We start from the raw sequence: 23,393 nt of genomic DNA, 5'->3' as shown, positions 1-23,393 counted from the left end.
CTACAGTTCAGCTGTCAGCACCTTTGGTGGCAGCAGCATTTTATGTGTGTTACCATTTTTTATTATTTCCTGTGGCTCAGCCTAGCGCTCTTTGCTTGCTGATCAGCGAACCCAAATAAAGTAGAGGTTGCTCTTTTAACTAAAGCCCTGGGGATAATATGGCTAAATGGCAGGAAAAGTCAACTGCTGGGCTATTATTTGTAATTGTGAACGTGCCCCAGAATGCATATATGCTTCCTGCCATGAGAAACAGGAGCTGTGTTCCTTGGCAATAAGAAGATATAATGGAGCAGAGATTTGGCCTTTTTTATGCTGCACTGGGTTTTCCTGATGTAACAGAGATGTTTCATGAGCCCAGTGTTGATCTACCTTCTTTCACCAGGCTGTGCCCCTGCAAAAATCACACTGAAATATTGAGATCTTTGCAGAAGCACTGGGAGAAGCACAATTTCAGGGCACCCCGGAAAGCCTGTTTGTCTCTATGGATGGTTCCCAGAGTGAATTTGTCTCCAATCCACATTTTTTTTCTTCTCTTTGTAGCACTACAAATCTGGGGCAGGAAGAGGCTCAAAACATGCGTTCCCTCGCCCACAAGGTACAAAGTCAAACCCAATAGGTTTCATGACAGTAATAACGATCTGCCTGTGTATCCATGCTGTGCAAGTCCACAGTAAACCTGTCTTTGTTTCAACATGAATAAGGATTATGGGATGGTTATGCCAATATTAATTTCATGTAGAGGGGAATTTGGGATGAGCTCAGGAAACTCCGGTAATTTTCCTTCGGGTGCAGATTAATGGGAAGGTTCTTGATGGGGTTTTAGTTTGTCTGAGCTGGAGTAGTTTATATTCACTCATAACACAGTGTGGCTGTAGATGTGCAACTCCCTTTATTTTAATCAGAGTGGCATCTGCCCTGTGACTTTCAAGTATGTATGCTCTTTGTGTATATAGGTTCAATTTCTGCCACAGCCCTTGATCTCCCTGTGGAAGAAGGGATTTTGCTGGCCTGCATTTATTTTGATGGCACCTAAACAATCAGACATCCTGGCTGTGAGCAGGCATCGCAGACTTCCATTTGTAAAGCTTTTGTTGTCCTGCACTTTCCCTGTTAGGGATTACATGAATCGGGCCATTAGTGGTGCCTTTATAGCTTAGAGCAGTCTTTAATGGCCCGTGGGATGCAATATGTCTTCTGAATGGATGTATTTTCACAACTCTCTTAACTGCTTATAGCTGAGAACAGAGAAGTTGAATATCCAAACGTTTGCCCAGTTCAGGGAATGAATACCAGGCTTGGAACCAGGATAGCAGAGGGGCTGGCAGTAGCTACTTCACGTGGACAGATAAAAGAATAGTCAGGGCAAATGGAGTAACCATAATTTTAACAGGTTAGGAAGGGTTTGGACCACAGGGACAGATTGGTTTTTTTCCAGAATGCTAATAATTGGGCTCAGCCACTCTTTGAGATGATGAGACTGGGCTTGTGAGAGTTAACAGATATTGTAGGGGTGTGCAGGAGCCCCAGACATTGTGGAAGGGAGTAAGCTCAGGACAGGGAGCAATCAGTTGTACACTGTCACCAAGAAATGGGAATGTGCTGTGCTGCCAGATGGGTGTATGCCCCATTTCTCTCCTATGGCAGTGGCTGGCTTCTCATTCACCCTCCCAGCTCTCAAAACTGTTTTTAGTTTAGTGGCTAAAAATGCTCTGAGAGTTTTTCATTGCCTTTATGTTCAGTCTCTTTCATTCTCAAGACTCATCTTGAAGAAGGTTTTTCTGCCAGACTCCCACCACCCTTCCTTAGGCTCCCATCAGTGACATGGTGAATGTAAAACTTGCCCTTTTGAGACACCAGTCCCATCACTTTCTCCCCACTTGTAAGGACTCTGCTTATGCCAAGTGGAAGGTGGTATAATCAAAGTTTTCTGTCTTCCCCCAACCTTTAAAACCTTCCTTCTCCTGACTGTTTCTATTTCAGTCTGTGCTGTCTGGTGCCTTAATTGTTTTAAACAGATGTTACAATGTGATATAGAGCCTGAAAGGATACTACTTCAGAAATCAATTTAACGTGCTATTACAATGCTACATAATTAGAAATGATAATTGCAATTAATGAATATAATTGGCATTTGCTGTACCAGATATTGCAATATATTTTCAACTGAAATGATCCAAGATCTTTATTCTACCACAGAGCCTATGAATCTTTGTTGATTCAGTCATTGTGTAGGGTTTTATGGCTCTTCTTGTGCACTAGAAGTTGTAGACACAGAGCCCAGAGTACAGCTGAAAAACTTTGGAGATATCTATCTTCATAATATCATATAATACATATACCTGCGGGCTGGATTTCAGCTGCATGATGAGGTTTTATTTTGTTACTCTTGTATTTCAGTGTTTACGGAGGATGGAAATTTATGCAAATTTCCTTTCCGGTACGGTGGAAGGTTCTATCACTCGTGTTTATCAAATGTATTTTCCAGAAAGAAATGGTAAGTTAACATTGCTCATAAATTAAGACAGCATTCAAGTGTAAATGTCATATTTTTAGTGCTGTAATCTTGTTTTTAGAATAATTAATTTCAGCTTGATATTGTGCCCAAGCAGTTCTGCTGGTAGGCATGGCCTTCAGGTCAAGACTCATGTTCAGATGGGAGGGAGCATGTGCTTGGGGTCTCCAGAGCCACAGAAAGCTCTGGAACAGCAGAAAAGTTTCTTCCTTAGCCTTCACATTGGAATTGCAACTTATAGGAGTGGCAAGAGCTTGTACAGAAAGGGCAGGACAGATGGAGCGAGCTGGTAGAAACCTTCTGCTGGGAGACAGGAGAGACACAGACACCTGTGAGAGATGATGCTTGGTTAAGCAATGGTTTGATTTCTGTGGGCTGTACTTGTACTGCAGCAGAGACCATCTGACTGTTGAGCAAAGTTTGAGGGTTTTTTCTTTCTTTCCCCCACTTTCTATCTCTAATTTCTATCCACACTGGCACCAGGCTCCTTTTGTATTAAGAGGCAAGATATTACTCCCGTTACTCTTGTTGAGTAATGATATTTTCTGCTAGTGTGTTTAAGGACAGATCTCCTTATTTGGGGCAAAGGTTATTCTTTTACATATGTGTAAGTTGTTAGAAGTATTCATTATTTGTTTTGAGGTAGGGGCAGTCAGGAGGGAACCCTGCTGGGGTTAATCATGTCTAACTTTGTAGATGAACCTATCCGGTGGGCATATATTAATAGAAATCAAAGGCAACAAAGCAGGGCATATATGGGTAGCAGTAATGTAAAAACACATGCCCAGATGAGCTATGTGAAAAGCACATGCTAGCCTGTTTTCAGGGTGGAAATAATATTTTATAGCTTAATTTACTCACCCATGCAGGACAGAACTCTCATTTTTTTTACACCTGTCTAACTTTTTCATAATCTGTATCATCTTTCTGATGGCACATCAGGTTTAGGTGTAAGTGCCAGTGTAATGTAAGCAACACAAAACATGCCTTCTTGCACAAACAGACTTAGAGATTCAAATGAGAAGACTATTTCTGAATTTCCCCAACATCAAGATAGAACCCAAACAGAAAAGCTTTAATGAGCATGTGCCAGACTGATGCTGAACAGCTGATCCCAGGGGACCTGGCAGGCAGCAGGCAAGGCAAGGTTTGTGTCCCTTCTGCTCCTCCCTGCCCACAAGCTGCCTGTAAGGATGGAGATGATGGGAGGCTGGATGCAACCTGCCTCTGTGGAGGAAAATACAAGTTGATCAGATCAGGAAGAGTGTTGGATTATGCACTTAATGAGTCCATGTCCTTAATCCTCAAGTCATACAAAGACAGGACTACAGACACAACTTTATAGTGTGAGCCAAAGCCTGCTCCAGTTTTCTTTAATTTTATTATGTTTTCTTATACCACATATGACACAGATATTGTGTGCTAACCCATTATATGAAGTTTAATAAAAAGATAGTCCTCCTGCAGAAAGCATTTAACATCAGTGTCTATCCTAATACAGAGCTGGACATCTCATTTATGAAAGCTGCTGTGTTGATTCAAAGGGCTAAATGTGGCAAGGCAATCAAGCATGACCTTGTATGTTTGTCACATCAAATGTTTCAACATAAATCAGAGTCCTGACTGCAGAAACCTTTCCCTACTTTCTCTAAGAGCAACAAACAAGTTGTGTATAAATGTTTATTGAAAATAAGACAAAGTAATGTCAGCATTCAAATAACAAATTTCCTTTAGCAGCATCCTGTATTGCATTTCCCTTTAATTATAATCTGTTTTCGTAGAAAAATTCTTATTTAGAAGCCTCTTACCAGATACTAAAGATACTATGTAAATTTTCCTTTTGTTTTGAAGAAAAAAAATTAGCTGGAACTGTTGCTGAAGTTTATCAGTATCTCCAGAAAGACAAAACTGGGGGACAGACAAAATGAGAGTGAAATGAATAACCATGAGAGTAAATGGGATGGGTCATCCAAATTGCAGCCAAGCTGTGGCTGTGGGGATGCAGCAACCCATGGTGGGTTCTCCTGAGATCCTGCTCAAGAGAACAATGGGATTAAATTTTGGCTTGGATCTTGGCTTTGAGTTGGAAGGTGTTGACTCCTACCCTGGAGAAGCCTTGTCCTGCATTTGAGTGCTGTATGTGTGGGTCCTCACTGTGTCAGGTTGCAAGGGCAGGCTTTGGTCTGTGTAGGAAGGACATAATCTTACAATCTTCTCTGGAAGCAGAAAGTTTTCATACTTTGGCCACAGACTGAAAAGAACAAAAAGGAGGGATTTTTAGCCAGCTGGATTACAAGCTGGAGAATTTATGCCATTCCTGGAGAGAAGAGGATGGAGTCAGGAGATACTAAGAATCAGGCTCTGGAGGTTTCTGGTGTTGGTGATTGCTCTGGTTTTGTCAGGCAAAGTCTGGTCATATCTCATGGTTAGGGTGACACCTAAAAGGTGTCTGAGGGAACCTCCAGGCACTGAGCACAGGACAGCAAAGAGCCTGATGGCAGAGCTCTTTCCTTCCAGAAATCTAACTCTAGCCAGAAGCTTTGCTTGCTCTCTGTGTTATCCAATCATTAAGGCCCCCAGTGCTCTTGATGGGTAAAATAGCCTGCTCTCCACTTATCCTACCTACCAGTCAGGCCTCATCTGTCATACACCATTTTGTATGTCCATTCCCATGTTGTTTACCATGCATGGGTTTAAAATGCTGTTTAAATCAACCTCTAGTAGTGGGCTTTTCTGGCGCAATTAATTCAGTATCAATGTGTTTAAGTTTTCACTTTTTAAATAAATTTGTAACAGTTTGATGTAAAGTTATTTGATACCTTGTAAGTTTAAAGAGTGGAGTCATATACAAGTAGCAAAAAGAAATAGTAAGCCCCTTTGGTTGGTGTTGCTGCTGGAGATAATATGCTGTGAGACCAAGTTTTTGTCCCATTTTTGGTAAGCCTCTCAGCAAAGAAGAGATTTTAAAAAGAAAAGGAGTGAAACTAGTGAGGTAGCTTTGAGGAGGTGCTGAGCTTCTCCCAGACAGTGAGAGATATGTGGTGGAAGACAAAAGGTTTATGTAGATGTGCAAGAAGCCTGGCACTGAGGAGGCAGCCTGACATATGAGGGGAGGACCAACATCTTTGTAGTCACTGTGAGGTGACAGAGAAGGAGGGGACTGGCTGTGAAGAACATTGGGTGGGGACTGGCTGTGAAGAACATTGGGTGGGAGGACCAGTGAGTTGTGGGAAGCTGGTGGAAGAAGCCTCTCTCAGAGCCTCTGTTAACAAAAAGCATTTAAGGGGGAAAAAATTGTGTTTGCTTAGAACTTGGCTGCCACCGGACAGATTCCAGAGAGTATTCATTTGCATATAGATTGTTTTTCTCCCCCTAACGATCAGAGTTTGCTTGAATTCTTTAGGTGTGTACAGGGCCTTTTACATTTGTCTCTTCCATGCTGCCCAGTGTAACATCACTCTGCTAAATTGTTAATTATGTCAGTCAGAACAGTTAGAAAAGTTTGGATTCTCCTTTCTCGTCTTTGCTGGCACAGATTAAGTGTTCAGTCAGAGGTAGGTTTCCCAACAATGACACAAACAGTGCACTGCTGAGAACCACTTTTAACTTACTCCTCCCCTTAATCCTCACACTTAATAAGCCATCCTTTAAAAAAGCACCATCCACTTCCTACCAAAGGAGCACAGAGAAGTTTCCATTAACTCCCAGCAGAGTCACACTGGCCTTAATACCTAGGAGAAATACCATCTTTGGAAAGGAGTCAAGTTAATCTGCAGTAGGCTACCAAGCACCTTTCTTTCTGTGCTTGTATAATTGAGGTCACCAAACTTAATATGCATGAACTATTCAGATGCTCCATAGGAGTTAAAGCATTTTAAATACTGCATAGCATCTAATTAATAAACAAAGTAGGGCAGTTAAAATGGTAGACATATTCTACAATAAAATGTCAACCCAGCTTGTGATGTCCTAGCATGAAAAAACATTTGATAACACAACTGTTCAATGTATGATAAAAGCACACATAAAAATAGATTATCAGGCATGTTAAATAAAGTGAGCTTTATTCCAATGCTATGTAGCCACTCATGTTCCTGTGTAGTGCCAGCTGATATTTATCGTGCTGCATTAGAACTCGTTGGGGAGGATGTTTTGGTGGACAGTGCATTGGGGCACAATATGGACCTCTGAGGTCCAGCCTTGGTTCAGCACCACGCTTCCCATGTGGCCTGGAGGAAGCCTGTGAGTCTACCTCTGCAGATGGAGAAGAGTAGCTCAATGCTCCTTGGAGTGCTATGAGCCTCACGTATAACAGACAGATGAGGGCAAGGAAGGTGTGCACTAAGAGTTATTAAAGTTTGTCTTGGTAGGACTCCCACAGGTGGTGTGGCGTGCAGGATTCAGCCCACTGCTCTGCAAAAAAGAGAGGTTTCATCTGTGGACTTGGAAATCACCCCGGTGTCAGTTGTTTCCTCATTTCGTCTGGCAAGTTAAAAAATAGAAATACTTTAAAGGAACTGAGTACAAAATACATTTGCTGCTGAGAGGCAGGAAAAAGCCCCTCTGTGGACAGTCTCCTGCCTCCGTGGCATAAAAAATGGGTTGGGTCCTTTTTTGTTTGTTTTATAATGAATAAAGGAGTCATAATTTATTTGCATTGGTTTGGGGTTTTATTTCTGTATTTTGTTTTCTAATCTTAGAAATAGAAAGAAGGTTGGGTTTTTTTGGAGGCTTTGTTGGCAATCTCAGGTCCTGCTTCCGCATCTCATTCTTAATCTGTATTTTGTTTGAGAAACAAAATGGTGTTAAGAGATTTTTGAATGAAACAGGTGATAATTAGGGAAAAAAAAAGATTATTTCCTAGGTTTCTGAAGAATAAAGGCCATGTAGTTTCAGTGCAAGTATTCAGGTTGTTTAAAGCTGCACTAAACTGCACCTTTAATTCTTTTCAGGTGTTCAACAACACACAACTATGACCGGGACAGGAAATGGGGATACTGTGCTTTGTTGCCCAAAGACCACTCAGGTAAGACAAGCCCTTGCTGAGGTGCTCCAGATACCTGTCTCCTACTTGGCCACCTGCACTAAGGAGGGACACTGTCTACGGTGCTACTTTTATTTGGTGTACACAGATTAACCCTTACACTAGATGTTTCCAGGATCTCACTGAGACTCTGCATAATTATAACATTGGACTGTAAATGCCATGCAGTCTTTAATTCCTTCTCTGTTGACCAGCTTGAAGTCATGGAGATAAATTGTATTAACACCAACACAGAAATTTGAACTCCTGCTGGAGCTGAGCACAGAGGTGATAGTCTCCTCCCTCGTGGCTTGGATGTGCCTTTTAGTTGTCCCCTCATTTAATCATCTACACTTTGACCAGTTAATTTTTTAGAGGGCACAGAAACACTTCAGACCTTCTACAACACATAGCCATAATTTTCAGCTGTTCTTCCTTAACATCTCAGGGTAAAGAGCAGACCTTCAAAACCAGGCTTTCTTGGGCTTTGGGTTGTGTCAGAGAAGACAAGAAGACAGATGCATTTGCTGCAGGAGAACCAAGGGACAATGAAAGTGTTACTTGGCTGAGCAGTGATGCAGCTTCATGTGCTCACCACACTCCCATGCTATAATTAACTCATTGTGAAAGTCTGTCTAAAAAGGGAAGCCAAGGTCTGCAGCAAACTCTTCTTTCTATATACGTCCCTTTAATTAACATATTGGGTGAAAGCATCATGTCTCAAGTGGTTCAGTGGGGAACATGCATCCCTGTCCTCAGCAGTACCTCAGTGGCTGGCCCTTGCTTGTGTCTGTCCCCCAAACTTGGTGTTTCATCAGCTGGGTGCTAGGGAATCTCACTGTTTAAGGAAGAAGTATGTACTGCTCAAGTTATATGGTGACAGACCGGCACTGGAAAAATCAGGTGTTGCACTGATGAGACTTGGTGACCCTGAGGGCTTTTTTTGGATCTGTGTCTAAATGCTGATCATGTTCCTCTTTTCTCCTTTGGACTGCTACCAAATGTGAACCGCCTTGTCTGGGCTGCGGGATACGACCGGATGCCCTTAGATGTTTGCTTCTCACTTTTCAACAAAGGGCATTTTCCACCATCCCCTTGCAGGGAGTTCTCCATCGTGTCAGGAGACTCATTGCCAGACTGATTACAATCTACCAGAGCACTTGAAACACCAATGTTAGCTGAATCATGCTGCGAGTCTAAAATTAAGCAGTGCACAGCATCATCATTTAAACTTAAGAACTTCAAATTATTTTCCAGCCTGGCTTTAAACAGATTAACAGTAGATCAGAGGCAAATGACCTAACCCCAAACAAGCAGCAATGCATGTGCCTTTGTAATGCAAGTATGTCAGACATTAATGTAACTTTATAGACAGTTCATGCTTAGAAGAGTCAGGTTATGAGGGCTGAGTTTATTCATGAGTGCCCTCCCAGAGTTTAAAATGTCGGAAGAGGTACCTCATGTCTGCTTTAATCCTCCATTGAAAAACTGACTCTCACATTGGTGTCTGGCTGACTCAAAGAAGCTCTTCCAGTAGCTGAAGGAGCAGCTCTCCAAGCTAAGAATTGCATTTTTGGGGTGTCTTGTGCACCCTTTGTCCTCTCAGCCCATTGCTGTGGCCCTGCCAGCCCCACGTGCAGCCATCTCTGCAGTGAGCTGGATGCTTGCAAACTCTTTTGAGCTTGCTTGCTCTGTTTTGCATGTTTACTCACCGCTGCATTGGATAGGTGGTTTGCAACAAGAAAGACACCCTGTCTGCCTGCCCCTTGCTGAGGGTTATCTCTGTCAACACACCCTAAAGCCAGTAAGGGCTTGCCCGGGCTACTGTATTTTCTCCAGTAAAAAAGCTCTATGTGTGAGAGAGGAAAGAGACAAGAAGATGGGGTAGCTGGAAGAGATCACTGCTGGCTATATTTCCTGAAGCATTAAGATTATTATAAAATTAAATAAAAGTTCTTTAGTGCTTTGTTGATATAAATATTTAAAAATTTTGAATAAATATTTTTTTTAAAGCAGCAGGCACTGTATTTGGATTTGGAAAACACATCACCAGCCATAGCTCAAAGAGAAAAGGTTTATGGTGAGGTTGAATGGAAGGAGCAGCATAACAGATGAAGGGAATTCCAAGCAAATGGGAGGCAAGTTTGCCTCCTGGGGAAAATAGCCAGGCAGAAAGAAGCAGAAAAACTGAATAATTCTGATCTTTAAAAAGTGGAAAATATATGATTTTATTGTGAGGAAAAATCCACCAAAATCTTTGGGGGAATCTCAATAACCTTATAGATACTTGAAAAACAAACAAGTAAAAAAAAAGAAACTTTAAGGGGAGGCAGTATCCTTTGGCCATGAGAGTTAGGACTGAATGTCTGGAAATGTTGAACAAATGGCAAAAACCCCAGGGAAGCCCAGACTTGGGAGGAAAGCGCTTGAAAATGAGGTTTTTAAAGAGACTGATATGGAAAGAAGAAGTAGAGTGATGTGGGCTGTGCAGGCAGGAGGAAGAGGCATCATCCCGGGGCAGCCCTGGGGAAGAGCAGTCCCAGTTCTGGGAAAGGTGGGTGGCAGAAACAGCAAGTTTTTGTGGGAAGATAGGTTCAGAATTGCTAGACAAGGCCACTGCTCACTCAGCAGAGCCTCAGTGAAGCTGAAGTCTGGTTGATTGCTAGCAAGCATAGAGTGTTTTTACCATGATGTTGGGGACATACTGCTGGGTGGCTTTAGACATCATCTGAGCTAGCAGAGACTTGACACTCCACAGTTAGTGACTAGTTAATGGTGGGCAGGATTCCCTGCAGGGATCTGTGGTGTGTTCATGTGCTTATGAGTAGAAATTGTTCCTGGACTCCATGGAAGGTAGGGAGAGATGCAGGACATACCCTGTGGCAGTCAAGCTAGAGTACTCATGGGATATGGTGAAGGACTCAGACTGGGAAAGGAATGGAGGGCTGGAGCAGACAACAAGGTACCAAATATTACTTTGGCACCACTGTAGCGGCAGATGACCTACATCTAGTTATGGTTTGGATGTGATGGCAATAAAAATACAGGATTTTCCTTTGAGGAAACATCACACCATTAAAAGTTTCATAACTATCAAGTGGCAGGAACAGCAGGAATGCCACTGCCTTTACTTGCTTTCTCCTGATGTTATCCTGGAGTGAAACTACTAGTGAATACACCCAAGCCTGCTATCTGGTATCAATTACATCACACTATTCTGGAATAAATATTTTGATCTGTGCAGGGGAAGCTTCACATGCACACTGCTGCAGGAAAGCTCAGGATGTGCCTTTTGTGTGTTGTTTCTATGTTGTATGTGCTGTTTCTACATGTTGCATCCCATGCTGAGGACCCCATGTTCAAGCTGAAAGGGTGCCTGGGTTGAGCAGCTCTACAGCTGCTCTCATAGTAGTTTGACTAGCATTAAAAGAGAGGATCTGAATGCAGGCAAGCTCTTGGGCTAGCTCTGCAAATAGGTGTAAAACGTGATGTTACTTGATTTCAGGGGAGATATACCCCCTCGACTCTGCCTCAAGTCAGGAACAGCAGGTGGCCAGCAAGATTACACCTCCTGCCTTGCAGGTTGCAAAGTAAAGCTTCCATTGCATGGATGAGAAAGTTGTCCTGGCACATCCCTTCCTCTCCCACCCTATTTTCCCATGATTGAGAAAATTCCTTATAAAGCAGAGATACACTCTACTGGTCCAGTTTAATCTTGCTGGGCTTGATTTACTTGGACGTGCCGTTGTTTTGCTTCGTTTCTCCCCTGCTTTGTTCCAACTGTCCATTCGTTTTAGACAAAATCCAAAAAAATCCATAGCGAATTCTTCTGTCGAGGGTTGACCTTTGTGTAATTTGAAATAGAGATACATAATCCCGGTCACTGACGTTGAAATGTGAAGCATGCAGGGCAGCAACCCGGGCAGAGGCAGAGCTGCAGCCTTCCCTCCACAGTGCAAAGGCACAGCTCCATCTTGTGGGCATCGCTCCCGCCGTCTTCCTCACCACGGTGGCAGCTCTGGCAGCCTCACACGTGGGTGGACCTGCCACTTTCCCAAGTTACTCTGGGGAAGACGGTTCAGCTCAGTGATTTACTATATGGTTTTAAAAAGCTGGATAAATATAGCTTCTGTACAGATGGAAACAAAACTGACGCGGATCGGTTGGATAAGGATTGTTTTAGATTAATAAAAATCTAATAAAAGTAATTTTTTAATAGAAAGGGTGTTTTGGAAACCCTCAGGCATTGAACCAAAATGGTTCACGTAACCAAGCACCTAAGACAACAAAGCATGTCTTATCTGGCACCTATTAACCAACAACTTCTTCCATGGCATGTCTAGATCACTGCGCAAACAACCCTTGCCAAAACGGAGGGACCTGTTTTCTTGCTTCTGGCCACAGGATGTACCATTGTGCCTGTCCTGAGGAATTCATGGGTGAGGACTGTGAGATGAGTAAGTATCTTGATCTATGAGTGTTACAGTGTGAAACATGAGCAGTAGGTAGAGCTTGTTAATGTTTCTCTAATGAAAAGATAGTGCTGCTGTGATGAGAGGGACCACTGCAGTATGAATGTTTGTGTAGGCGGATTTCCAAGTGGCTGTGACAGACAATCCATTATAGACAGGACAGATGAAAATAGCTTAATTATACAGTTATAAATCCAAGCATGCTCTGAGCGAGTGAGGTATTAAGCTATGGTAAACACAAAGAGCCTGTTTTCCTCCCTTTGCTGTTTTTAAGATTTAAATATCCCTTATGTGTTTGGAAATTGTTAATAATATAATCTAGTAGGTAGGGCAGGGAGACATGAAAAAGCAGGAAAATTTCAGGTGATGCCTTATCCCTTATGCATATGCACACATGGGTCCATTATGACTTTGGGTCCATATCAGCTTTGCGCCTGGGCAGCTACTCCACCTTCAGGGTAGTTATTTTCAAAGGAGGAGACTCAGGCCAGAAGGCTTTGTTTGGTGGTATCACTCCCAATGTACAATGCTTCAAGCAAGGAATTAGGCTTTTATGGTGAGAGCTTTCAGTTCTGTGTGTGCTGTTTTTAAAGAAGGCTTTTCATAGAATCATTTATGGTGGAAAAGACCCTTAAGATCATTGAGTCCAAACATTAACCTAACATTACCAAGTCCACCACCAAACCATGTTCCCTGCAGCTCTAGACTTCTCCCTCATCAATAAGCAAAGAAGCCTTTTTCAGTCCTGGACTTCCACAATCTCTAGCAGAGCCCATCATCTGTGGATGATGCAGTAAAGCAAGTATATAGCACTGATTTGATTTTTGTGTTTGCTCAATGAACTTCTGCAAGGGCCTAAGGAAACGGTGATGCTGTCATGCTCATAGGGCTTTAGGTGAAAGACACCTCTGCCTTAAGCAGGGAATGATGGAGATTGTGGTCCCATTCCTCACAAGAGGTAACCTCAGAAACTTGTGTTGTTTTTCAAACTGTCTTTCAGAGAAATGTTTTGACGACACTCTCTACATGTTCTTTGATGTGGGAATGAGCTGGCCAAGAGTCCACCATGGAGCTGTGGAGCAGTGCAGATGTGTCAATGGCCAGATTGATTGCAATAGTGTTGAACACAAAAGTAAGGCACTGTTTTGTATTACACCTATTGGTCTGCATGGAGTAGGGATAAAAGACAGCAAGGATATCAAACACTGAGCGGTGTTTTACACAGTAATGCTGCTCTTGCAGCTCAGATACCCTCCTCAAAAGAGAACTTTCTGGCTTTCTTTTCTATATGTGAGCAGTAATGTTGACCCAGGAAATCATTTCAATCTGTCCATGCTTATTTGAGAAGGCAGTTATATGCATTAAGCTGAAAACATCTCAGTGTATTCTTTGAGAGGGATGTAATCCTGAACTGCAGCACGTAAGAATATGCAGCAGATTATATAGTAGAAGTGATAAACTTTCTCCTCCAAAACTGTAACATGTCTGAGAGGCACACCTTCCTCTACTCTTCCCTGCATGCCAACAAACACTTCATATTGCTGTGTCACTTGTGGGTTTTCTACTCAAGCCTATCACACTCTTGAGCTGCCAGTATGTAAACCCTACCTGTCTCCATGACCCCCGAGTCACCATGACTTTTGCCCAACATCCCCATTCCTTGCTGGGGTGATGCTTATGTTATTGTAGAATCATAGAGTGGTTTGGGTTGGAAGGGACCTCAAAACCCATCTAGTTCCAACCCCCTGCCATGGGCAGGGACACCCTCCACTAGCCCAGGTTGCCCAAAGCCCCATCCAACCTGGCCTTGAACACTGCCAGGGACCCAGGGGCAGCCACAGCTGCTCTAGGCAGCCTGTGCCAGGGCCTCATCACCCTCACAGGGAAGGATTTCTTCCTAATATCCCATCTAAATCTCCCCTTATTTGGGTTAAGGCCCCTTATCCTGTCACTCCCTGCCCTTGTACACAGTCCCTCTCCAGCTTTCCTGTAGCCCCTGTAGGTATTGGAAGGTTGCTCTAAGGTCTCCCTGGAGTCTTCTCTTTTCCAGACTGAACAAGCCCGATTCTCTCAGTCTGTGTTCATAGGAGAGGAGCTCCTGGCTAGATATGCTATTACAAATTTTAATGCAGCTTGGGCAAACTTGGAACTGGCAGAACCTTCTGTACAGAAAGAAATGCTAATGCTGCCACCATCACCACCAGTAATAATAATCACCACCCCCATTTTACTTATTGTTCATTGATAGTATTTTTCAATAGCTAGGCTGACGCTATCCAATAAAAGTAAAAACAATGAGACAGACCTCAGTGGGAAGAAATCAGCAGTTTCCTTTTTTTCAATTTGTATCAAGTTCAGGTCTGAAAATGAGTAAAAAAGAAAAAACTTCCTCAAAATGTATATGCACAGGGAAGGTGTACCAAAATGAATCGATTCTCTTGAATAGTTTGTATCTTTGGTTTGATCTTTGGTTTCTGCTTGTAGGTTGTATTCATGATCCTTGCATGAATGGTGGAGAATGTAAAATGGTTACCTTCAGTGGGAAAATAGTATGTGATTGCAAAGAAAATTATGCAGGGAAGTTTTGCAATATTGGTAAGTATAACAACCTACCAGCGGGCAGAGAATTTAAAATTTTCATCTAGGTGTGAAGCTGATGGGTTTTGCCTCCGTGTTGTGCTCTTCCTTGGCAGACATTTCTTGTCATAACTGAAGAGTTGCACAGAACAAGTGTTTAATGTATTCCTCCAGTGTAAAACATAACACACTCTTCACCACCGAGACCCTGATTCTAAAAATATTTGTTCATGTCCTCAACTCTATGGAAAATTAAGCACAGAAATTCTAATCCAATTACTCATGCCAGCAAAAAGAGTGCGTGCTTCCCTTGTGCAGGATCACTCACAGTTCTACTGCTGTGCAAATGCTTCCCCACCGACCCGTGCTTCTTATGCTGTCCCCTCCTAAAGGGGTTTTGCCCTGACAAAATCTAGCAGCTGACAGTATTTGATAGCACTAGATTGTTGTGGGAAGTAGACAAAGATAAAATGCACACCCTTTGTTTGGGTTACCTTGTACTTATTAATAGCCCATTTAGCCCAGTACAGCTTACCAAAAACCCCTTACTTGCACCAGTGGGTTAGGGCAGAGAAATCTGCTTTTTGGTGCCTACATGTTAGTTCTGTGTGGCTTCCTATTAGATCTACATGCTTTTAGATTTAACATTTCTTAGTGCATGTAACACTTAACAGGACTTATATCCATTCATAAAGCTTTACCTGCATGCTAAATCCTTAAGTTATGCTTTTCAAATATAGCAGGTTTTAGGCATATATTATAACAGACCTTTAGTCATACTATTCTGTGTTCCCATCAAGTCACTGCTTATGTCTTTCTGAGTACATAAATTCCAGGGCTCATCAAAATTGCAGACAAGACTCCCACTAGCTACAGTGGGCATCTGGTTGGTCTGAACGGGTGGTAGGGTAAAAAGCTATGGTAGTGACTACTGGAATTGGTCTCTGGTATTCTTTTTTTTTGTTATTCTGATGGTTACTAAATGGCATAGCCATCTAGTCAAGCTGGAAAAATAAGTCCATTTGGGAGACCAGCGATACAGCTGGATTAACATATAGCAGGAGTGAATTTGCAAATTGAATGGTGAGTGAACTAGTCCTGAATCTTCACTCACCGGGTACTTGTTGAATCATATGAAATGGGCTTGAGACTCTTTTAAGTCCCCCCTGAGGAGCAATATTTTGACTCTGTCATTTTGTCCCTTAGATGCCCTACTGAGATTTGTCCCAGGCTTTGCAAATGCTGCTGTGATGATTTGGGCAAGGGGCTACATGTGCATGGCACCCGGTGTCCCAGGGAGGACTGAGTGCTGCTTCTCTTCAAATAAAATTGCTTTTCAGATTCTTTTTTTGTTTTCAGCTTCCCCTGCCCAAAGCAGCAATGCTGTGCATAAACATCCACCCAGCACGGCCTGGATTATAAATATCAGGATGACAGTGTTATAGCTGTAATACTGCTTTCTGTCTGACTAGCTTAGAATAAGAAATAAGCAGGTGCTCTTTGATTACTTGAAAATAATAAAGCAAACATTTGGTTTGCTAAACAAATGGCTTTAGATGCTTCCAATCCATCTGCATTCAGCTGCCTAACACCCCCACATAAAACAGGAACTGGAGGATTGTGAAACAACCCACCCCTCTTTGCCAGGGTTTAGTCTTATAAATTAACACAAATAAATTACTGCTGGGGTCTATAGACCTGGTACTGAAATCACACAAGGGCAGTGGCATTCTGGTGAAAGTATTGGGAGCTTATATTCTCAGAGCACAACCAATTTTTAAATACCACAGAATCATAGAATCACAGAACACCAGGTTAGAAGGGGCATCAAAGATCATCTGGTCCAACCTTTCTTTGCAAAAGCATGATTTAGACAGGATGGCCCAGAGCCCTGTCCTGCTGAATTGTAAAAATATCCAGTCTTGGGGCATCCACCACTTCCCTGGGGAGATTAATCCGGTGGCTCATTGTTCTCATGGTGAAAATTTTTCCTCTAGTGTCCAATCAGAATCTTCCCTGGAGTAACTTACCCCTTGTTTTTTCCATGTGACTCCCTGTAAAAAGGGAGTCTCCATCTTCTTTGTAGCCACCCTTTAAATACTGGAACATGGTGGTGAGGTCTTCTTTTCCCAAGACTGAGCCAACCCAATTCTCAGCCTTTCCTCATTCAGCAGCTTTCCCAGTCCTTCAATCATCCTGGTGGCCATTCTCTGGACCCTCTCCAGCCTGTCAACATCTTTTTTATTTAGTGGGAACCGAAGCTGAGCACAGTATTCCAGGTGTGGCCTAACAAGTGCTGAGCAGAGTGAGATAATGACTTCTTTATCTCTGCTGGTGATGCCCTTGTTGATTCAATTCAGCATCCTGTTGGCTTGCTTTGCTGCTGGCAAAGAAATGAATCCAACATAAATATATGTTGGATTAATATTTTCTTCAACCCTTCAATTTGCTGCTGTGAGCACAGCTGGCTTTTTTCCTTTGTTTTCCTTTTTACTGTCTTGTATAGTTTCCCTTGTCTAACAGTCAGAATTGCGATGTTACCCTTTAGTCTGAATAGCTTATGGTTATAATGCTTGATTCAGAGAAAGTTATTTTCTCCAAAATATTCTAAATTATTCATTTATAGAGGCATCACAAGCTGTGATACAAAAATATCTTCTTAAAAAAAATCCCAACAACAATTAAACAGTAAGAACCCCAAAATGTTATTGGGCTGTGATGTGTTTGACATCTCTCTGACGTCCTCTGCCCTTGACTTCTACAAATAATAACCAGCCTTTGTATGTTCCTAATGGAAAAACAGCTGATTTATCATGATGTCACACTCATAAACATTAATGAACAAAGTCCCATCCTGGGTCAGATCACAAGTTTAAGTAGTGCCATGACTTGAGCACTGGCAAAGCAGAGAATGACTGAGGAGTAATGTAATTAGCAGGAAATTGCTTAAATTTTCTTAGCAGATGGCTGGACCATTGCATTTGACAGAATGTTACCTGTTTTCCATGAACTTGTCTAAACTCTTCAGAACTCCTTTATGCTTTTGCCTTTCACTGCATGCTGTATCAAGAAGTTCCAGTATTTAAATAGATGTGATGAGAAACAGTATTTTCTATTGTTAGCTTGAAACCTACTGCCTGGTAATTTCATTGCCCCCCTTTGAACAGTGAGTAACAGAGAATAATCATAACTTTTGTGATTTTACAGATGCCTATTTATCTGTCCATTAGTTGTTTCTTTTTTTGGACTATAGGGTCCCTGTCAGTACTCAAAAAAATCATCTTTTCACTGAACTTAAAATTCTCTTTCAAACAATCATTATATATATGTATATATACATATGTATATATATATAATGGCCATGCAGCTACTGGCAAATTATGAGCTGACTTAAAAAAATATGTGATGTGATAAAGGTAACATAGGAGTTATCTATAACAAAGTAGATCGATGTACAAAAGACAGTTTCTAATATAGATTTCTATTCTTTGTGGTAATACATTATTTTCTAGGCCTGAAAGAACCCTTCAGTACTAAAGAAAGAACTGCCATTTTAAAAAATGTTCTAGCACAGTTTATATGCAGAAGATTTCAGTGAAGTTTAATTTCAAAGGAAATTAGATACATCACCCAAAAAATCCCTTCCCAAACAGATGTATTTTAAATTGTTCAAGGATCCATTTTTAATTAAGTTTAATTCATAATACTTGTCCTTATTTTCAGGAATAAGGATTTTGTATCAAGACAGTAGCTGCATTCCCTTTGAAGACAAGTTCTTGCTGAGAGACCTCTGAATCTATGCTTTAGGTGAAGATTCAGAATTAATTGTCCAATCATGAATAGCAATAACTAGCATCTTCTTGTACAAAGATACAGAAACAGCCCAGACCCAAACACTTCGGCAGTGATAAATATGAGGAGGAAGAGAAACCTGAGAAGGATGGGAGCACACTGTATCTGGCCTAAGTTGGTATAGGAAGTGAAGAGAGAATTTTAGGGAGAGGCTTGACTTCAGATATTTATCTATAAATGGAAGGTGATAACTTATGACAAACAGTTATAAACATGTAGTTATTAAATTAATTTATTTAATATTTCTTTGAACAGACAGGAGCCACAGTAGAGATGTTGGTTGAATACAGAGGGACACGCAACTAAAGAAAGAGGGGGAGTTATTTGACCAGAGGACACATAATTCATTACAATAAGCATTTATGCCAATGTGAAAGGGAGTTAGAGGGTCAAGGAAGGTCATGTAGAATTTTTTTCAAGGGATTTGTGCCTTTAGGTCTCTGTGGTTGAAACTCTACCAGCCTTAGTTGATATGCAAGTTGAAACTAATACATGTTTTGCCCCATTCCCTGGGCAAGAGCACTTCTTTCTCCTCACTGTTGCTTTAGTACTGTTATTGGGTGTGGGTTGTTAGTAAATTTGGGGGTCTCATTTGTATTTAGGTTTATTCTTGACTTACTGGAGGGTATGTTGGTGGAGGATCTTTATTCTGTTTAATGAGATGCCAAGCCTTCTCCTGAAATACTTAGTATCTACAGGTGGCTTTATTGTGTTACTGCTGATTGGAGGAATAGCTGGTTCCTATGTGGATAACCAAGGTTGGGTTAAACACTATGTATTTCAATGGTTTGTAAGCTTTCAGTGGATTTTTAGGGTTTAGCATTACCTCAATCATTGGTTGGTACATTATTTCTGACATCTAGCTGGGATTCTTTTCTTGCCCATTTGTTGTATTTGTGAAAATATGATAGCCATGTAATGAATTATATCAGTAGGATGGATGAATTATACCAGATTTTGGAGTTTTTTGTGATTAAAATAATGAAGAGGTAAAAAGCAGTACTTGCAAAGTCTGTTTGAAATTGTGTCACTGAGGTTGTGGTTTACAGTAGATGGTAGGTTTGAGTGTATTGGGAAGACTGCACAGAGGATTATATGCTTTGAGTTTTCTTTGGATAAAGTTTTAGGTGGCAATAATAATTCTACTAGTAAATTGGTCATGATGAAGTATGAAGTTGTTGAAAGCGTTTTTGAAAACACTTTATGTTTTCTGTTGTTGGGGTTGTTTTTTTTTTCTGAGGTAATGGAATTAGAAGGGTACCATGGCTTTAAAGAAAGTATGAGTTGGAATGCTAATTCTGGAAGGCTTATGGTTATATAAGGAGATGTGTTGTTGTATGTCAGAAGTAGATTGAAGATTTTTAGAAAAGGAAGATGACAGAATAACTGAATATATAATTACAGGAAAAAACTCTTGGCCACATCTTTAGGGGTTAAACTGGGGGAGTTTGAGGTTATAAAAGAAGTAAAAAAGACAGCAAAGACACCTTTTTAGTGGTTGTTTTACTGAAATAGGGTGTTTGCAGTTTTCTACTAAAAAAGGTATCTTAGTAAAGGAAATTCAGCTATGGAGGCTGGAAGGAAAGTTTTAAATCTTTGTCTTTTGAAGTAAACTAAAGAGAAGATACTGATTATAACCTTTCAGTTCACATTTACCAATGTTATCTATAAATTACTAGAATGTTATTTGGTTACTGTTTAGTTTTTTGTTTTCTAGGATCCTGGGGGAAAAAAAGAAATAGGGTGATGTATAAAAACAGGGCCATTTGGCTGCCAATGATAAGTGAGTATGCAGCCAGTCAGTCCCCCACTGAGTTTGGATAAACAGGTCTGCTACTAAGAGTTGAAGTTATTTGTAATTGGGCCTGAGATGCTGCTTGCTGTTTGCACGTATGGAGCATTAGAATTAGTAATATAACTGGGGCGGAAAAGAATAAGGTTAGTATCCCTCCATGGCTATGGAATAAGAGATAAAAAAGCAACATTATGGTTTGATGTGGTTTGGAGAGGATTATGTTTCTTGCAGGCGTAAAGTTTTATGGGTCTCGCCTGGGAGATTGCATGAGGGTAGGGCAAGGGTTAATCAGGCAAGGATAATGAAGAGAAAGCCTAAGGCATCATTGCAGAAATACTAATAGGGGTTGAATTTTCATCAGATTTTGAATTATTTCAAAATAATTCAAGTAATGCTGGAGTTACATGGAGAAAAACGAGGTCTATTAGACTATTGCCTGCAATGCTAAATGGTAGGAAGGACTGGAAGAATTGAGTGTGTTATCAACTAAGAACCCACCTCTGATTCATTGCGCTAAGTGCCAAAGTAGGGGATGGTGAATGGGAGACCAGTGATAACTGTGGCTTTGCAAAACAATGGTTATGAGTTGTTATTTGTGGAGGTGACAGATGCAAGCAAAAATAGAGGTGACTCTAATCTCCCACATTTCTCTATAGAGGTAAGAATCAGAATAAATATTTTGGATGATATAGAGAAAAATACAAACAAAGAGGTGTTCATAATTTGTTTGGAGACTATGGATTAGGCATTTGCATTTGATGCCTTGGCAAATATGGAATAGAGAGAGGTGAAAGCTAAGGATCTAAGTCTGTAAGGACTGAGTGATAAAGCAACTACAAAGGAATAGGCAAAAATTTCTCCAGATGGAGATGCAAGTAGGTTGGGGATGAACAGATCAACAAAGAACTTTTACTTATTTTAAAAATACATACTTTTTCCATATGTAGGTAGGTACTAAAGTTTCTGTGGTGACTTCGGTGTTTCTACAGTGGTGCATTTCCAGATTACAAGTCTTTGTTGTAATCCTAGGATAAACTAATATGATTAATATTAGCAGCTGCTTAGTCCTTACTCTTATGATAGGGTGCCAAATTTGGCAGCAGTATTAGATACTGGGTGCTGACTAATTCAAGATCATAAAGGTGATTTTAATCCTATTTTTTATTTGAGATATGACAGTGGTATCGATTAATTATGTTTTATAGAGGGCCTATCTTATCTTGAAATGTGAGGGGACTGACATCTCTTGATCCATACATTCTGTTTTGCTGTGTAATTTTCAGTTAGGAAGGTGATTGAAGGCAATATGTAACAGATGTTGTACAGCAGTGCACTGGCTTTCACCTCACCCTTGGATTACTGCAGAAATCCCCATTGCATGGTTTGACTCTCCCATTGCCTGCTTTCTCTCACCAACCCACAGTGGGTGCGTCAGGTGCTCCAGAGACCCCCCTGCTCATTACTGGCTCTCTGCAGAGTGACTACTCATCTATACACCATCATTAATTGCTGGACAGTCTTGTTTTCCTATCCAGACACCTATGTTAGGCCATAATCTTAACACAGATGGACCTACAGGTATATACTCTGAAAAATGAAGGCTTTCACTGTGATTTAGGTGCCTAGATACTCTTGAAAATCCCATAAGCTAGTCTGTGCAACGTGTTGCTTCCCTGCCATAGTAATACAACATTGAGATTTGCTTGTTGCTGCCACAATTTTTTTCCCCAACCTATGTCCTGAATGTATTGCTCCTTTTTGCTCTATATACTCACCTATTTGATTGTGTGTATGGCTCTGTGAATCATAACTATTGTGCTAGAATTAAATATAATCAATAGACAAATGATGTGGAAAAAGAGACAGTCCTTCTTGTGACTTAGGATATTAGTTTTCTAAGCTATAAGAAAATACTCGCAGAGTTCATTGATTTCTGGATTTGAACCCTTATATGAAAGAATTCAACTTACTCAAAAGGTAGATTTGCAGATTAAATTTTATAACAAACAAAAAAATCTCTTCAATTTTAGCTCAGTTGATCTAAGTATTAGCAAGTACAAAGCTACTACTTCCTGGAAGAAGAAATATAGTAAAAAATAAGTCTAGTTGCTGTGAATGGAGTGTGGCATCCTTATTTTAGGCTGCAATTTAAAGACATCTTCGGTGCTATATAAATCACTTTGTTTTCCCAGTCTTAAATCTATCCTTGTTTTACATGCTAAGTTTTTATTAGATTTAATTAATTACAAAAGGATGCCAGTGTTTCCACACTTCTGCCTAGGTTTTGGCGCAAATGGATTGTTTCTGTGTTTCATAATCAGGCTGCAGCTTCAGTGGGGATTTATTTCAGTGTTACATGTTGTCAGTCCAGAGATTTTACTGCTATTTGACAAATGAGAAAGCAGCACAACTCTTCGAATCAATTATTTGTTATAAATTAGTGACATGCAGTATCTGCTGTTGTATTAAATCATAAGCCCACACAGAAATACAGAAATCTAGATAAATATTACGTGCATGTGATTGAATTATAACAAACATAGCTATAAAGAAATACAACTTCCTTTATACATCAGTTGTGGTTTACGCTCATTAATTTGCAAGCTCTGAAAGCTACAGTGGGTTCTGTTATTCTCACTTTCATAGACAGGTGCATGAAAACGTGAAGCAATTTGCTTCAAGCCAGGAGCAGCAGAGTCCTGGTGCTGCTGCCATGCAGTCTTCTGCCACTGCTCATTAGAGTTCACGTTTTCCCCATGAAAGAGGGAAAAAGATGAACAGTGCTTTCTTCAGTGCAGCCTGGCCACTGTCCTAGATGCTTAGAGAGTTTTTCAGCGGCACAGTGGGATCAGTGCTAGGTTAATGTGGATGGTTTTCAAAGCTTCCTACAAGGTGTTGGTTTTATTTTGCCCAGAAATATCTGCCTTACTGCTTTCAGAATCTCTCTCTCTCTCTCTCTCTCTCTCTCTCTCTCTCTCTCTCTCTCTCTCTCTCTCTCTCTCTCTCTGTGTGTGTGTGTGTGTTTGTGTAGAGGGGTCAGGCAGTGCTTTATCTAACAAAGTGAGAAGCCTGTAAAAACAATCTCTATGAATACTGGAGACTTCTCTCTGTCACGTTTTTCACTAGCTAAGACAAGTGGTTAGCTGCATTTGCAGTGGGGGA

At 41.0% G+C, this 23,393-nt stretch overlaps 1 protein-coding gene across 1 annotated transcript in view; it reads left to right on the top strand.

Annotated features, from left to right (window-relative positions):
• The window catches only part of HGFAC (HGF activator), a gene marked incomplete at its 5' end in the record, with an annotated part of 44,579 nt that overhangs the window by 1,053 nt on the left and 20,133 nt on the right, over positions 1 to 23,393 (top strand). The window contains 6 exons of the mRNA XM_084267031.1: positions 541 to 595; positions 2,398 to 2,494; positions 7,465 to 7,538; positions 11,879 to 11,992; positions 13,008 to 13,139; positions 14,492 to 14,602. Of these exons, the coding sequence (XP_084123157.1) occupies positions 541 to 595; positions 2,398 to 2,494; positions 7,465 to 7,538; positions 11,879 to 11,992; positions 13,008 to 13,139; positions 14,492 to 14,602 (583 nt within the window). The remainder of the gene's footprint in view (positions 1 to 540; positions 596 to 2,397; positions 2,495 to 7,464; positions 7,539 to 11,878; positions 11,993 to 13,007; positions 13,140 to 14,491; positions 14,603 to 23,393) is intronic.

The sequence above is a fragment of the Gallinula chloropus genome, assembly GCF_964237585.1.
Source record: "Gallinula chloropus genome assembly, chromosome: 7".
Taxonomy (NCBI): Eukaryota; Metazoa; Chordata; class Aves; order Gruiformes; family Rallidae; genus Gallinula; species Gallinula chloropus.
The sequence above is the reverse complement of the archived record's forward strand: the minus strand, read 5'-3'. Positions and strand labels throughout refer to the sequence as shown.